Source organism: Misgurnus anguillicaudatus, chromosome 25 (genome assembly GCF_027580225.2).
Source record: "Misgurnus anguillicaudatus chromosome 25, ASM2758022v2, whole genome shotgun sequence".
Taxonomy (NCBI): domain Eukaryota; kingdom Metazoa; phylum Chordata; class Actinopteri; order Cypriniformes; family Cobitidae; genus Misgurnus; species Misgurnus anguillicaudatus.
In genome coordinates, this window is record NC_073361.2 from 13,329,135 (window position 1) to 13,348,102 (window position 18,968).

General features: G+C 38.8%; 1 protein-coding gene across 1 annotated transcript in view; it reads left to right on the top strand.

The window, feature by feature from the left end:
• The window catches only part of vopp1b (VOPP1 WW domain binding protein b), a 49,812-nt gene that overhangs the window by 11,483 nt on the left and 19,361 nt on the right, over positions 1–18,968 (top strand). The window contains exon 2 of the mRNA XM_055181624.2: positions 13,481–13,539. Coding sequence (XP_055037599.1) covers positions 13,481–13,539 — 59 coding nt within the window. The remainder of the gene's footprint in view (positions 1–13,480; positions 13,540–18,968) is intronic.

Below are 18,968 nucleotides of genomic sequence, written 5' to 3' on the forward strand. Positions count from 1 at the left end.
CTTAACACTCAACAACAGATTGAGAAAATCATTCTGTTTTCTCCCAACAATTTTCCCTGGAGGCAAAGTCTTGAAATTTGATTGAATTCAAGCTACTGCAACACAACAATACAAGAAGCCTTATTAGTCATCACTTGGTGAGACCTTAAATTGTGACCTTTTGAATCCTGAACCGAAAATTGTGTCTGAATATAGATTGCTGTTGTTTTGTTTTTTAAGCATGCACATAATAAATTAAAGCAGAAATTTGGTTGCATAATTATTAGTAACGCTGTATGTTAACGAAGTCAATCTTTCTTACTGTATAAACCTGTACCATTCGTAAGCATTACATAACTCAAACAATTATGTCCCAGATGACCTTCAAATGTAAATTACCCGGCACAAATTGAAGGTCCTGACTGGTGTGAAGTGTTAATTGACAGTCTCTGACCTTTCTCTCACACTCAAATCTTTCTCATTTCTCCTCGTCACAAATAAAGTAATGGGAAAATGTTTGGTTTCTGGATAATTCATTTCACACGCATTGATCCCTCCAAACAATCATTCAGCTTCTTTCATTTTCACACCATTGTCTACCTTGAAACTAAGGTTCAGTGGTGTTGGTTGGGGGGGGTGAAGAAAAAAATCTCTTTATAATGAATGACATCATTTGCAGGCTTTTCGCATACCTGTACATTTGTGAAAGATACATAGATTTGTTGAAACCTATAGGTACCTCTGGAGGCTTCAGGTAGGTTATAGTTTTGGAAAATGGTGCCACTTGGAGATTAAGGCTTCTTGCAGGTTTCACTTTTAATTCTTCATCCTAATTCTATTAAATATATCTCTTGCAGTTAATCCCATTATTTATGACCCTGCTCTGCTGCCCCAATCAGCATTTCTTGTCTAATGGTCACAACTCAATTTTGCAATTTCTGTAGCATTGCATCTTTCTCGTGGAAATTTTCAGTGTGAATTTTACCTGTAATAATTGTAATGCACACCTGAATATAAAGGCGCTTCATTTCCAGTCTTTAACAACAATAATGCATCACTTCACTGAAAAAAGAATGTCTTACTTAGTATTTTTGTCTTGTTTTCTAATATAAATATCTAAAAACTCTTAAATTGAGATACATTTACTTGGTACCATATGGGGTTCCTTTTGTGCCAAAATTAAGTCGACATGCTATCTGTCTATGCTATGTGTCGTCTTCCATGTCTATGTGTCTGTTTAGTGTCTATGTCTATGTGATTGCTCACATGACTCAACTTTTGTCTGTGTCAACTCAACTTGCTCCTGTCGTCTTTCCTTGTTGTTTGACTGTGTCGTATTGCTGTGTCAATGCGGCATGCGTCATGACTATGTGAGGAAACTCTGTTATTACCATGTGTTGTTACTATGCGTTGTTTCCCTCTGTCGTTACCATGCATTGTTTCCCTCTGTCGTTACCATGCGTTGTTTCCCTCTGTCGTTACCATGCGTTGTTCCCTTCTGACGTTACCATGTATTGTTACTATGCGTTGTTTCCCTCTGTCGTTACCATGCGTTGTTTCCCTCTGTCATTACCAGGTGTTGTTACTATGCGTTGTTTCCGTCTGTTGTTACCATGCGTTGTTTCCCTCTGTCGTTACCATATGTTGTTACTATGCGTTGTTTTCCTCTGTTGTTACCATGCGTTGTTTCCCTCTGTCGTTACCATGCGTTGTTTCCCTCTGTCGTTACCACGTGTTGTTACTATGCTTCGTTTCCCTCTGTCGTTACCATGTGTTGTTTTCCTCTGTCGTTACCATGTGTTGTTACTATGCGTTGTTTCTCTCTGTAGTTACCATGTGACGTTACTATGTGTTACCCTAATAACAACACATGGTAACGACAGAGGGAAACAACGCATAGTAACGACACAGGGAAACAATGCATAGTAACAACACATGGTAACGACAGAGGGAAACAATGCATGGTAACGACAGAGGGAAACAACGCATGGCAATGAGGGAGGGAAACAACACATGGTAACGACAGAGGGAAACAACATATGGTAACGACAGGGGAAAACGACACATAGTCATGACGCATGCCACATTGTCAAAGCAAAACGACACAGTCAAACAACAAGGAAAGACGACAGGAGTAAGTTTAGTTGACACAGACAAAAGTTGAGTCATGCGGGCAATCACATAGACATAGACAGTAAACAGACACATAGACATGGAAGACTACACATAGCATAGACAGACAGACATGGACACAGACAGTAAACAGACACATAGACATGGAAGACTACACATAGCATAAACAGAAAGACATGGACAAAGACACATAGACATGGAAGACGACACATAGCATAGACAGATAGCATGTCGACTTAATTTTGGCACAAAAGGAACCCCATAGTACCAAGCCCCTAAGGTGACATTGGAGTAAAAAAATCTAAAGTTTAGTTTCATGTGCTCACGTGAAACTTTCGCTTGCTCACGTGAAACGTTCATGTTCTCACGCGAAACCTTCATGCGTTGAATTTTTTTTTAAAGTTTAGTTTCGCTTGCGCACGTGAAACTATAGCGTGCGCACGTGAAACTTTTGCATAGTTTCACGCAAAACAATTATGCATTGACTGTAGTACAACAAAATAAGTACATACTATATTTTTGGTTTTTGTCCAAGTCTATATACATTTGTTTGACCGTCTTCGCCCAAGTTGAAAATATTGAACTCGAGGGAAAAATTTGCATGACACGAAGTTAAATCCCGCGAGTAATCTAGAGCGAGTAACGCGATGCCCCGCGTTTGGTGTTACTAGCATGTAGCATGAGACATTCACGAGGAAAATTCGCATCATGGGAGGGGCTTCTGCGACTCTGCTCGCTTTCTTTAATCAAGTCACTACTAGATCAAGCTTCTGACTGGTAACGCGGTGTGAATATCTGCCAAAGTTTAGATATTGTTACTCGCGCGATTCCTGCGGCAATGCTCAATTCGCACTTACCATGCCTATTCACGTCTTTGCATTGACTTAAAGGCGCTCTAAGCAATCTGTGTGACGTTACTTTTTGTTGATGTTTGAACTGTTTTCAAACAAACGGAGCGTAGCTAACTCCTCCCCCTCCCTTCCGTGCTTTCATTAACGCGCCTAACCCCCACCCCCAAATCCTTCTTGTCGTTTATTGGCTGGAACCCTTTGTTATGTTTCATGGTTGTAGGTTTGGCCAATTTGTTTTTATTGCAGTTTGTGAAGCCTAGGCTGTCTACAGAGATCGCGTTTTTTTTTTAAGTTGACAGGCAGCAAGCAGATAGTGAGGAGATGTTTGCTGTATGCAGGGTGCGATTTGTGAAAAAAACAGAGGGGGGGATGTTTTCATAGGCGTCGATTTCGGCGACGGTGGGTACCCACCATATTTCGTCATTTTGTACCCACCACTAGTTTTAACTTTTTTGATTGTTTTCAGTGGTTATGAAGAGCAATATGAGAGAGAAATTTGGTTATTATTGCCCGACCTAAACAAAAATCCATTATAATATTATTATTTTTTTTATATTTTTCTAATTTAAATATTTCTAATATTCAGAAATGCGCTCTCCGCTCACGAGCTCTGATCGGAACAAACCCGAACCTCACTGTCTGCTGAACTTGCGCAGAAACATAAAAATATAACCAGCTTTTCAAAATAGTTTTAAAACTAAAGATTTATACTATTTTAGCACAAATTATGAGCTTATTGACGATTTTTTATAATTCTTGACATAATGCGTCTCTGTCCACAGCACATTTCAAAACATTTTAATTCATAAAATAAATCATGAGAACATGAACTCATCACTGCATTTGCAGGAATTGTAAAATATTTTTTCTTATTAACTCATGAAGCAGCCTAACGCAATATTTTTACTGTAATAGCTTTTTTTTCCCCACACATGAACTGTGATCATGCACAACGAAAAAACACGCAATAATTAAATCTTGAATGGCAAAACTATATGGCACAATGTAGTGTCAACTTAAACATAAATATGAACAATGTATTGATTGCAAAGTTAAACCATTACAGTAGAAACCGTTTAATGCTGCTTTTAAAGTAATAACATTAACTTTACACCGCAATGCTTTACAGTGATTTACAGTGAAATTATAGAAAAGTCAGATGCATTATGTGTTAGTCACTTAGCCTCATTTGCGCAAACTGGACGCGCCCGCGCCTCGCTAAACGCCTCATCGGCATTTATCATGTGTGTAACTTCTGCCATTCTCAATGGTGTGACTGGGACACTAACTCTGCTTGTCATCATAAACAGATAATCAGATTGTGATCTTTATTCCCGCTTTATTAATATGCGGCTGAATATGCTGCATTTCATCTTTTCGTCACACAGCTCCATAACCATCTCGCAAGTGTTAATAGGCTATTACTCGTGAGGTGTAACCAATCAGATAGCGCCGTGGGCGGGACATTGATCAAGTCTTCCGAGTGGTGAATACAGAGATGCTGCGCGGCAGCTGTATCAGAGCCAGCCAAAGTAGCGCATTTTAAAACAAAATTGACTTTAATCAAACCACGGATCTGTGATATGTTTTGTGATCCGTCTCGCCACTAGTGTAGTAGCACTGATCACTTTGAGAGGGGTATAAATTTATCCCCACCGCCGCCGGGGATAAAAATAATTAAGCAGAGGCAGGGATACATTGACCAGAAAGGGGGAAATCCCACGCATCCCCCCCGGCAAATCGCACCCTGGCTGTATGTAACAAAAAAAGTTTTATGGTCTAAAACGTGTGCATTTGCTTAGAGCACCTTTAACATGTAAATCTCTTGCTTCCTCTTTCGCATCTGGTGTGAACACACAGTTAGCCAGAATAAGCAGCAAAGTTAATCAGATTTTGTACCAGTAGTCTGATTCTGTGTTACTATTGCACATTCTAATACAGTACATGATTTCCGCAGTGTGTATGCCCCTTTAAGCAGCATAGATGTTCATAGTAAACTAATAACAGCAACAGAGTGCCTAGCGCCGGGACAGAAATATTCCTACCACTCCGCAAATGATATCCCCACTATAACAGTAGTTATTCAGGAATGAGATTTGTTTGAATAATGTTTTGGCCTTCATTATGCTGCTGCTGCTGCTAAAAACACACAGAAAGCCTGCTTGTATAAATGCATGATTATTGATTTTGTTAAAAGTGTAGAAATAGTAGATCACTTAGCTTTTTATAACTCCAGTAGGTGGAAACAGAGCCCTAGGATTGCTGTGCCGGCTGTTAATGTAATCCCAAAGCATCAAATAGCATTCGTCATGCAAATTCACAATGTTAGACATGTAGGCAGTATAGTTTGGTTGCCTAATACATATTCATTGTGGTCCAAAACTGCTTGGCAAAAAAGCTATGTTCAGATCAGCACTGTAAACAGTCTGTAAACTTTGACTTTCCTCTCATTCAGAGTATTAGTCATTTGCTGTATGTGAGTAATGCTTAAAGGAATAGTTTTCACATAATACTTTCTTTGATAAATTCAGTGCGTAACAAGTTTACACGGTGGATATTTATATGATATCTCATTCATACATTTTATTATGATCTGCATGCACCCCACTGATGTTAGGTATAGGGTTAGGATTTTTGATAAACACACGGTTCCTATACCTGTACCTTTTGTTGTCCTTTGTTACAATTCAAAATTCCTTCCCTAGCTGCTGCTACTGCTCTTTCTACAAACATCCATCATTCTGCCCTTCAACGTTTTCCTTTATCCCGCTGTCATCCCACCGACTGGATGTTGGAAAAAATATGCAGCAGCTTTCTCTCTGGCAGACACACATGTTTTTAATGATCTGGCCGGAGTCAAAGGCATTCCTCAGTGTGATGAAGATGCCCCTCCGTCAGCTGTCTAATGGCAGGCGTTTGACAGCAGCTGAGGGATGTTGGCTGAGGTGTATTGATTATTGAACTGACAGGCAGTGCTGCACTCTGTCATAAGGGATAAATGAGACCCGGTGTAATGGGATATAGAAGAGTGTTCAACCTCCTGGAAACAGAGGCTGGGAGATTGCTGTTTATTCCCGACTCTTCATCCTGTTAGATGGAGAAAACTACATCTAAAGCTCTTGGGTTCAAGTTAATGCTCACAAACACAGCACAAACTAAACTGCAAAACTCTGACAGCCACCGCGACCGAGAGAGATTTGCAAAGATAGCAGGGATTTCATCACAGAAGCTTGCTATTTACGATAATACACAATTAAAAATGTTAAAGAGCACCTATTTCATGGCTTAAAAATAATGTTATTTTGTGTATTTGGTATAATACAATGTTTTGGCATGGTTTATGGTTTAAAAAAACACATTATTTCTCACATACCATACATTTTTGTAGCTCCAGATTTCACTTTCTTCCTGAAACGCACGGATTTGAAAAGCTCTGTGTCCCTGATTGGCCAGCTAATCTGTACGTTGTGATTGATCTGAATACCTCTGACGTCAGCCGGAAATGTGACGCTCCTTACCATGTTTGAAAGATTCGGTCACAATGCAATGCTGATAGGAGTTAACTTACAGTCTAAAAGCGGGAGGAATTATGATAATGTCGGTCTTGTCTACGTCAACACGCCCAGGAAGTAAACGGTTGCCTACAATCTGTTTGTTTGTTGTAGTCCAAAAAAAGAGATTTACGTTGGAAACGATAACTCGGGTCATCGTTTACTTTGGGATTTGTACTTTTTGCATATCGTTATGTACTATCTCTCTCTTTTGACACGGTCAATCGCCACATCCTCCTGTCGACCCTCATGGTTATGGGTGTTTCTGACACAGCGCTTCTATGGTTCAAGTCGTACCTCTCAGTTAGGTAATTTAGGGTATCCTGGAGAGGTGATGTCTCTGAACCCCAAAGTCTTGATACCGGGGTGCCTCAAGGCTCTGTGCTTGGACCACTGCTCTTTTCGATACACATGACATCCCTGGGTTCTGTCTTTCGAAAACATGGCTTTTCCTACCACTGCTATGCGGATGACACTTAACTCCACTTGATGATCCACCCTGATGATCCCGCGGTTTCTCCCACTCACATCCCACTCTGGATGAAGGATCACCATCTCCAGCTTAACCTTGTGAAGACAGAACTGCTTGTCATATCATCTGAACCAAAGATTCAGCACAACCTTTCCATTCAGCTAGGTTCCTCGACCATCACGCCTTCCAGGACAGCCAAAAACCTTGGAGTGGTCATTGATGATCAGCTTAGCTTCACGGAGCATGTTGCCAGAACTGCTCACTCTCGTAGATTCATTCTCTACAATATTAGGAAAATCAGACATTTCTTAAATGAGCATGTTACGCAAGTCCTAGTCCAAGCTCTTGTCCTCTCCAGGCTGGACTACTGCAATGCGCTACTGGGTGGACTTCCATCCTGCACAACCAAACCCCTACAGATGATTCAGAACACAGCAGAAAGAGTAGTCTTCAATGAGCCAAAGAGGGCGCACGTCACTCCTCTCTTTGTCAAGTTACACTGGCTTCCTATAGCAGCTCGCATCATAATTAAAGCTCTGCTCCTGGCCTTTAAAACCACCACTGGGTCAGCACCCCCTTACCTTCACTTGCTTATACAACCTTATGTACCCTCTCAATCCCTGAGCTCTGTCACAGAGCGATGGTTTGTGGTGCCATCTCAAAAAGGGATAAAAACATTAGCGTGTACCTTCTTAGGAGCTGTTCCACAACTGTGGAATGATCTGCCGGTCGGGACTCGATCTGCTGACTCTGTAGCTGTCTTCAAAAATCGTATAAAACCCATCTCTTCCGCCATTACCTCACTTCCTAATATAGGACTTACTATCTTTCTCTGTTTTTATTTATCTGTACATTCTTAAAAAAAAAAAAACATTTTCTAACCAACCCTTGGCTATGTATACTGTGTTGACTATGCACTTATGTATTGCTGTTCTTGTGTTGCTATAATTGTTTTTACGGTTTAGCTCATTTGTAAGTCGCTTTAGACAAAAGCATTTGCTAAATGACTAAATGTAAATGTACTACACACTTACACACCAAAGGAAAAAACGTGAACCTTTAAAACAATTGTCTACGTACAATCTCAATTGTATTTATGTTGTCCCATCATACGCTCTCTTGTTCTTGTTACATATTGTAGCTCTTCCAGCCTGATTTCACCAGAATTCGTACATATTTTACAAGGCTACTTAGTATGAATTAGTGTGAAGTTAATCGTGCAAAAACAATAACAACACCGCACCCCTAACTCCAACATCACAGTGGTCAAGGCATATCTTACAAAAATGTATGAATGTGGTCGTACAGATTAATACGAATAACCACCTTGTAAAGTACATACGAATTGCCATGAGATAGAGCACCTTTAATATAAAGAGGCAAGGCTAAGCGAATCTGTGTGACGTCATTTCTTGTTGACGTTCAAGGTGTTGTCAAACCAAACGGAGCGTATCTAACTCCTCCCCCTCCCTTCCGTGTTTTCTAAAGAGTCATGAACGCGCCCAAACCCCACTCCCAAATCCTTCTTGTCGTTTATTGGCTGGAACACTTTGTTATGTTTCGTGATGGTAGGTTTGACCACTTAGTTTTTGTTGCAGTTTGTGGAACCTGGGCTGTCTACAGAGACCGCCGTTTTTTTACAATGTGTTCAGGGGACAGGCAGCTGGCAGATAGTGAGGAGATAAAAAAGAGGAGACAAAAAAAATATTTATGGCCTAAAACGCGTGAATTCGCTTAGAGCGCCTTTAAAGCCGCAACTTTTGCCTCTCTATTACCATCTCTGTTTGAAACCTAAAATTGCAGGTTACTTTACATACTTATTTTACATGAGTTGTCAAACAGCATTAAAGTGTCATTTCCTGTGAAATCATTAATTATTCATCAATAATAAACCAACAGTAAAACATCCATTAAAAATCCATTAAGCTGTCAAGTAATGTCTAACATCTCCAATATGTGTTGTCATTACTGTTTTGAATCAGTGTAAAATATGGAGGTAGTTTTCAACACAGATCTTTATGTACTTAATAACTAAATAAATTGTTGTTTATTTTTAGTTTCATTTAAATAATGCTTCCACAAACTTCACTGGTTAGCGGTTGTTATGTTGTTGATCTCACGGGAATGTGTACATATTTAACAAGTTGGCTAATCATATGATTTCATACATGATTATTATAAAAAGCAATAATGAAACCCCACCCCTAAGCTCAGCCCTATCCCCAAAGTCATGGACGAAACCAAACTGGGACAAAATGAACAAATGTGATTGTAAGATTTATTATGAATTAGCCAACTCGTAAATATATATACGAATTGCCATGATATTGTGCTGGGTTGCTTACCAGCAATAATCAAATGAGCAAACTCTAAAGTCTATAGAAGTTCCTTGAATTTCTCAAGTCCTTTCTTTAGTATGTCTTTTTCTGCTCATTTTGTCATCTACAGGGTAAAGCTTTGAGTTGAACTTTCCTTAGCCAACATAATTCAAGGAAACATTTATGTGTAAATGCTTAGGGATGTGTTACATGCCACAGTATAGGATTTGGGATTTGTTCAACTAGCAATATAAGTGATACTTGCCTTACTAGAGTTGTTAAATAAAGAAGCATTAATTTGTTTTGTGCCCCAAAACAAAACTTCATTCAAATAATATCTTTCAGGCGGTTTCATCATCCTGGAGCCGTGGCCCTTTCACCGTAAAGAGGATTCTTGCTATTTTTTATTTCCTCTGTTATGTTTATTTTGTTATTTGCTCTTCTTAAAGTTCTGCTAACCATAAGAATTACATTTACTGCTGGAGGTCATTATTTATTTAGATAAATGCATCAGAATGATCTTTGCAAACTTTTAACGTGGTTAAGAACTTTATGTCAGCTTCTTTGATCTGTGGTTTGTTTTGTTCAGTCTGTTAAGTTCTTCTGCTCTGTGAGATGATTTATTTTAGATCGATGACCCCAAAAGCCTCAAAAAGATCTTTTAGTTTCTATCCTCCTTAACTCTTTCCCCTCCAGCATTTAAAAAAAAAGTTGCCAGCGGCCGCATTTTTTGATTTTCACAAAAGTTTAATGCCTTCCAGAAAATAATGTTCTTTAAATATATAAACCTACAATATATCAAATGAAAGAACAGACCCTGTTTTTTACTCTACATTCATTTGTTCTCTTTTTATCACCTCTAGGTTTCTTCAAAAATACCAAATTTTAATTTCAAGTTGAGATAATGTCATTTTTGTGAAGGATTTTTTTTTTGTGAAGGACTTTTGATAGAGATCAGATATAGAGGGATGATCAAAACATACACGGAGTTCTTACTGTTTGACCTAAGGGGTTGCTTCCAGGTTTTATAAGTTTGGTAAGAGTGCCACCAGGAGGATAATAGCGGAAATACGGATTGACGTAAAACTCGTCATTGGCAGGGAAGGGTTTTCTCTTAAAGGAAACATATTATGAAAATCTGACTTTTTCCATGTTTAAGTGCTATAATTGGATCCCCAGTGCTTCTATCATCTTAGAAAATGTGAAAAAGATCAACCCAGTAACTTAGTTTTAATAAATCATATTTTGCAAGCACAGAAAAAAATAGGTCATTGAACTTTGGCTCCCTTGTGATGTCAAAAGGGGATTAAACCGTCCCTTAAAGGTGCTCTAAGCAAATTCACGAGTTTTAGATTATAAAACATTTTTTGTTAGATACAGCAAACATCTCCTCACTATCTGCTTGCTGCCTATCAGCTGATCAAACTAAAAAAAACGTGTACTCTGTAGACAGCCCAGGCAATATAAACAAAGTGGCCAAACCTACCACCAGAAACCATAATTCAATTTATTTTATTTCAATTCAATTTTATTTATATAGCGCTTTTCACAATACTCAATTGTTTCAAAGCAGCTTTACATTAATAGAAGCAGTAAAAGCACAGAAAAACAACAGATAGCATAACATAATACACAATAGCATAAGCAGTCAAATTTGCTGCGGCTATGACGCGACATTATGAGCGAGCATATTACTAATGTAACGTCGAGAAGAAGAAGCTAAGTTAAGCCCAAGCAGGCTACCTCCCCGGGGTAAAAAACCCCCTAGGAGAAAAAAAACAAAAACCCCGGGTTGTTTAGCCGAGGAAATAAAAATAAAAAGTCCTAGGAGGGAAAAACCCTTGGGAGATATACATGTATATACACACATATTAACGGATAAGGAGCTTAAGCGGAGATTAAGCAGAGATTAAGCGGATATTAAGCGGGTCCTGCCGGTGGTCGTTGGTCAGGCATCAGCTGGGCATCACATTGAAGGACGACCAGTAGATCAGAGGTGTGCCGACTTCCACATCCACCGGAACTGGGTCTGTTTGTCCCATTGTCCTCAGGGTCAATGGGACCCAGGGACGAGACAGGGAGAGAAAAACAAAATCATATTAGCGTAGGGGCCGTTCACATGTAATGCAAGTGTCACACAGTGATGTGGTTGAATCAGCTTAGTTTCAGACAGACTAACTATTGCGGCATAATTATATTATCCACAGTCGAGGATTTTGCAAATTGGGGGCCCACTGCGACGGTATATATGGTAACTAAGGGTCACCTTCCGATTTTTAAGAGAAAATTAAACCTGTCGACCCGTTGGACTAAGGCCTGTAACCCCACTGTCGTCGTTAATGCAGGTTCAGTGGCAAACGGGTCTATATTGCATACTATTTACAAGAGCACGAAAAAACGCCAACCTCGCAACCTGACCATACGTGTCAACCCGTTTGACTAAGGCTGGAGGCCCCACTGTCGTCGTTAATGCAGGTTCAGTGGCAAACGGGTCTGTATGGCATACTATTCACAAGACACAAGAAAGCGCCAAAATCGCAACCCGACCATACGTGCCAACCCGTTTGACTAAGGCCGGAAGCCCCACTGTCATCGTTAATGCAGGTTCAGTGGCAAACGGGTCTGTATGGCATACTATTCGCAATAGAAAGAAAGCGCCAAAATCACAACCCAACCATACGTGCCAACCCGTTTGACTAAGGCCAAAAGCCCCACTGTCGTCGTTAATGCAGGTTCAGTGGCAAACGGGTTTGTATGGCATACTATTCACAAGAACACGAAAGTTCCAAAATCGCAATCCGACTATAGGTTAAGATAAGATTTTTATTTATTTATTTGGTTGATCTGTGTTATGACCGCGAGTGCTTTGTTCCGTACAGATAACTATTTCGAGTTAAGTACTTTTACTAGACAAATTATGCGAATGCTTTGTTGAAGAGAAAAGTTTTAAGTCTAGATTTAAAATTATCGACTGTGTCTGATTCTCGGACATCGGTTGGTAAATCATTCCAGAGCTTAGGGGCTAAGTAGGAAAATGACCTTCCACTTTTAGACACTTTTGATAGTCTGGGGATAATCAAGAGACTAGAATTTTGCGACCGTAGTGTGCGTGATGGATTGTATTCTGATAGTAATTCTCTAAGATATGAGGGTGCTAGGCCATTTAAAGCTTTGTAGGTGATTAGTGATATTTTAAATTGTATGCGATATTTAACTGGTAGCCAGTGTAAAGATGCCAGAATTGGGCTTATGTGGTCATACTTTTTAGATCGAGTAAGTACCCTTGCGGAAGCGTTTTCAACTAGCTGAAGCTTGTTTACTTGATTTGCATGGCATCCCCCGAGTAGCGAGTTACAATAGTCTATTCTAGAGGTCATAAAAGCATGGATAAGCTTCTCTGCGTCAGATGTAGACAGTATATGGCGTATTTTCGAGATATTTCTAAGATGGAAGAATGCTGTGCGGCAGACGTTGGCGATATGACTATCGAAGGATAAGTTGCTGTCGAACATCACACCTAAGTTCCTAACCGTGGAAGATGGCACCACAGTGCAGCCATCTATGTGCAACTTGTAATCTGACATATTATGTTTGTAGCGATTCACATAACAAAGTGTTCCAGCCAATAAACGACAAGAAGGATTTGGGGGTAGGAGTTGGGCGCGTTCATGAAAGCATGGAGGGGAGAGGGAGGAGTTAGCTACTCTCTGTTTGTTTGAAAACAGTTCAAACATCAACAAAAAGTGACGTCACACAGATTCGCTTAGAGCGCCTTTAATCTGCACTATCCAACCACGGCACTGCAATTTAATGCCGTGATCGGCTCATTTGCATTTTAAAGGACACACCCAAATAGCACATTTTTGCTCACACCTACAAAGTGGCAATTTTAACATGCACATTTTCTGTGGGGTATTTTGAGCTAAAACTTCACATACACACTTTTGGGACACCAAAGATTTATTTGAAATCTTAAAAGTCTCGTGAAATGTCCTCTTTAATTGACGAATTAACTAGTCAATGGCGGGAAAAGAGTTATAGACAATGGTCAAATGTAGTGTAAACTGTATGCTTTTGTTATTGTCTTAATTATTGTATGCTTTATGATCATATGTGATTCGTAAATTCTACATTAATTATATTTTATTTATTTTTAACTCTTATCTTTTTTTGCAGTGCATAGAAGCAAAGAAGTACTGCTGGTATTTTGAAGGAGGATATCCAATCTATTTCATGTAAGTGCAGTTACCTTCTTATTTGCAAACTGTCTCCGCCTAATTCATCAACTAAAGACAGCTATTTGGTTTACAACCTCTGCTTTTTTATCATCTCTAACATCCAGTCAAGCACGTCCGCACCCACCATTACCATGCATTAACTTTACTGATCTCATTATGTGTCTGTGTAGTGAGCCTTCATGACAGGCCTCATTTGCTTGACCCAGGAAAATCTGACATTGACTGCAAGTAAAGCCTACCATCTGTCAAGATTTATTCATTAACACTGTGCTTGCTTGTACGTGGAAAGATAACACCTAGGTAATGCGATAACACCACCCTTAGAAATCACCAGCGGCAGGAAGTGAAGCAAGCTGAATTTCACATGCACTCTTGTAGCTTAAGTAAATTAAAGCAAGATTAAAAGACCCTGAAGTCTGCTTTGATAGTAGCGTAGATACAGAAACATAATCGGTAAATAAAAAAAGAAATCCACCGAAGAGATACTTGCATCCATGCTATGAACTTTTATCAATTAGCATTTTTTAATCACCCAACTGGAACGTAAAAAAACACTAAAACTAGGGTTGGCCAGGGATGTTTAAATGTAATAAAGCTTTCAGGTGCGTGAGCCCATCAGTAGCACTTTTATGGCCGGTTTCCCGGACAGGGATTAGCATAATCCAGGACTAGGCCTTAGTTTAATTAGGAAATATAACATTACCTGTGTGCATTTTGAGGCAAAACAAAGGGCACTGATGTATTTTAAGATATGTCAGTGCAAGTTGTTTTCAGTTTGGACAGCTCTTAAAAATGTTTTAGTCTAGGACTAGTCTAATCCCTGTCCGGAAAACCGCCCCTAGAGTCATACGCATTACATGACCTGTATACAAAAAGTATAAGGGTTAAGCCTGATTTATACTTTTGGTCGGACCTACGCCATACCCAGCCTGATCTCGCGAGAATTCGTACATATTTTACGAATTTAATTGTACAAAAACATGTGATTATCTTAAAAAAAAACGAAACCCCACCCCTAACCCCAGCACGACAGGGACAAAAGCAAATCGTACAAACAATGTACGAAAGTGGTCGTACAAATTGAACCTTGTAAAATAAGTACGAATTGCAGTATGATTCCCTCTACGCAAGGATTATGTGTCAGTTTTCATTTATTTTTCTGCATTGTTGTCTGTGTCAGCATGCAGTCCGCTAGTAGGAAGTGTTGACAGGCATGTTACTGAGGTATAAACAGTATTAAGGCAAAAGCCGAAGAAGCAACAGCATGTTGTGTAACTTGTTGCAGAGATGGCAGCAAATAGACAACAACTTTTTTTATAGCCTTAGTTGTTAAATATTGCTCTACAACTTTGTCCATCTTTGTTTTTACTGTTGCATGCATGAATATGAGGAAATGTGGGACTATGCAGGTGCTGGTCATACAATTAGAATATCATTAAAAAGTTGATTTATTTCACTAATTCCATTCAAAAAGTTAAACTTGTATAGTATATTCATTCATTACACACAGACTGATAAATTTTAAATGTTTTTCTACCACATCTTTTCCTTCCCTTCGCCACTGTATTAATGTGCTTTGACACAGAGCTCTGTGAACAACCAGCCTCTTTTGCAATTACTTTTTGTGTCTTGCCCTCCTTTTGCAAGGTATCAATGGTCGTCCATTAATGCGTAGCCTACAGAACTAGACTAGACTGAGAGCTCATTTAAAGGCCTTTGCAGGTGTTTTGAGATAATTAGCTGTTTTGAGTGTGGCACCACTGGTGTTTTCAATATTGAAACTTTTTACAATATTCTAATGCAGGCAACCTGTAACCCGTGTTTTTCCAACCTTCTACCCGTGAAAGTGCACTGGAATGGCAGTCAAACCCGGGACTTCCCACCTGTGAACTCGTACTAGATTGATGTACTCCCAGTTCCGAGCTCTGACAACACATAGCACGCAAAACCATACAAAACAACAATGGTGGCCCCCACGGATGCAGTGTTTCTGCAAGTGGTACATGGTGGTAATACACTTTAGGACAATATAACGTTGCAGTCAAATTAATAATAATATAATAATAATAATAGTAAATAATACACACGATTATATATCACAATGTTATGTGTCTAAAACAATAACTATGTCGTGAAAGTATATCGCCGCATGGACATGTTAAAGAGTTACACAGATCCAATATCGAAACTGACCTGTATTGCAGTGTATCATCTAGCTGTCCATCAATGTAAACGATGTGCAAAGTAGTTAAACCAAAAAGTGCACGATTAATAGTTATTGGCTTCTAAAGGGAGTCGACTCTGAATCGCTGAAACGAGTCATAATATGGATTGGATCTTCTGCCTGACTTTATCCACATCACACGAACGCTTCCACGTCACACAAGATACTAATCTCCGCCTACAGCCTTGCCCGCGGGAGAAACGAAAACTATGACCCGCTCGCAGCTAGTTAGTGTGTGTAAACATGATATTACGCTGTGTTTTCAGTTTGTGTTGTTTTCACTACCAAAGGAGACTTTTTCAAGGAGGGATATACTAAACGTGTCTGGCTGTGAAGAATCAGTGGTTAAAATAAATTTTTAACGGAGGGATTTAGACGTTTGGCAATGAAACATGGTTCAGTACCCACTTTATTTGGAACAACATGCGTCTCCTAACCATGACCTGTAAGTATGATTATAGCTACATACTTGCTTAAATGAGTGTAAAATGTTTATTGTCGTTTTCATTGCTTAGATTAATAATGAATGATATTGTTTTTTAAACCCTTAAAATACTGTCAGAGAGTCACGTTAGCAAGCGGTTAACGTAAAGCATGCTCACTTAGGGTTTTGCTCTGACCAGGTTAGTTTACATAAATGCTTAAATGAGTTTAAAATGTTAGTTTCTATCATCGCTTTCACTGCTTGGATTAATGATGAATGAGTTTGTTGTCAGAGAGTCACATTAGCAAGCGGCTAGCGCATGTGCACTTATGGTTTTGCTCTGACCTGGTTAGCTTACATAAATGCTTAAATGAGTGTAAAATGTTAGTTTCTGTCGTTGTTTTCACTGCTTGGAATAATGATGAATGATGTCGTTGTTTAAACTCTTAATATACTGAGTCACGTTAACTAGCGTCTAACCCATGCTCACTTACGGTTTTGCTATGACCCGGTTAACTTACATAAATGCTTAAATGAGTGTAAAATGTTTTTATCGTTGTTTTTATTGCTTGGATTAATAATAAATGATGTGTATTGATGTCGATAATGTCTTCTTAGTAAATCATGTTAGCACTAGGTCAATACATGTTGCACTATTGTTGGTCTGTGCCACTGATCTGTGGTCTGTGCGGAGACTGTGTCAGTTGACCAATTAGAGCAGAGTAGGCTACTGAAAGGTGGGGTTTAGGCAGACTGAGTCATTGAACGGCTTCACACGAATTGTTTGGGGATTTCTGAGCAATGGGGTAATTTTAAATTTATATTTTGAGAAAATTACAGTGTTTTTTGACCTTGCATGCATTTAAACCTGTTGTCCGGGACTTATAAACAGTGATAGGATGCTTAAAATTAGCATCTTGTTGGCTCTTTAAGGTGACATAAATTCCTTGCGCTCATGTAGTTTGGATCAAGTTTCACTTTTTGAATGGTTAATAAATTAACTTTTTGATGATATTCTAATTATATGACCAGCACCTGTAATCACTTAAAGGACTGGAAGGACTGGCGTATCATATGCATGCAAAATTGGCATATGTATTGCATGACTTTGCATCTGCTTGCTATTTTATACGACACGGACATATAAAGTAGGGTTTAGTGTTAGGTAAACCCTTATTGATGTCTGCCGACAAATAACATTTGATTTAAAGGTACTTTCATTTAAAAAACGAAAGCATCAGTTACTTATTTCATTTGAAACAACTGTGACTTTGTTAATCCTTGTAACACAGAAATTGTTATTTATAGTTGAATGTCCTAGATGTGCTTTTGTACTGTATACAATGAAAGCGAATAGTGACCAGGGCTGCCTTTTTACTCCAATAGCAGACTTATTTCAGTGTGTTGTTGGTTTGGAATATAAAAATATAATGCCAGAGATGAATACTTTTAAGGTGCTGTTTTGTCCTTTATGAGGCCTCGTTTCCATTCACTTTTACTAAATAAAAGACAGCAGTGTTGACATTCTTTAAAACCTTTTCTTTCTGGCTCTTAAAAGACAAATAGAGCTCTAGAACAAGGAAGATGACTACATATTAAAAAAAAAAACATTTTATATTTTTGGTGAACTATAAAAGCATTTAAAGGCTTTGAGATACAGCAATTCGCGGAAAGCCCATAAGTCCTTCAATTATAATGCTGCATGCTTCCCTCTGTTCATAACAAGCAAAAGGATTTGTAACAAATTGAACATTGCATTGCCTTGCTTTTATCTCTGAAAAAGGCATCATTTTATACCTGCGGTGGAGCTGATTGCATGGCTTTGCATTGCAATCTGAAGGTAATGTAAGAGTTGGATGAAGTGAAAAACTATGGAATAGTAATGGAGGGGTCGCATCGAGTTCACATGAGATAGCAAACTTATCACGTAACCTAAGCCAAGACTAACAGAGACCTGAATTTTTATGTTTTCTGCTCACTTCTTCCATACTGGAAAACCATGTTTCTCGGTTGAATGGTTAGCGGTTGTTGACAGTAAATGAAGAGACAAAACTTCTGGGTTATAAGACTTGACCTTAACATGCTGCCTGAGGATGTAAGCCTGTACAAGGGCTTTGACCTTTATGTTTATGCATCGCTAGAGAATTTAGCTTTTGTGTTAACATCTGAATATGTGATGGATGTAATGAATATAAAATATAAATATACATATATAAAACATTTTATTTTAAAATTGAGTTTTTCTGAAAAATAGTACTTTCGCCCCTGCTCTAGCCTATGCACTGTGGAAAAAAGTGGTCCCAATATTGTATATGTACTGATATGAACACTTCAGGTGTACTTTTTGAGAGCGCCTTCCCGGTGACAGCTAGAGACCAACTTTTTTCTGACATTATGTATGCAGAATAGGTCCAAGTCTATTGACTTATCTACATATTGAAAAGAATAATCATAGATATGGTGAAAAAGTCCATTTGTGACATTTAGCATGTGAACTCCATTGTAGAAATGTCAGATTTCTCTGCTTCCATTACTTGATATTTTTACTTAAATAGTTAAACTTAATCAAATAGTTTGTTGTGTAAAAGATTCTTTGAAATACATCAATGAATGCTTTCAAAGCAGTGCATGTATTTTATGTAAAACTGTAGGCATAGCTTTTTTGATGTTACAGCTTTTTATTTACCGTCACCATCCCTTTACTTCCATCCTTCTTTAAAGATTTAACACTTATATTAGGGGCTGAGAAACCCTTCTTAGATACGGTCTTGCACGGTT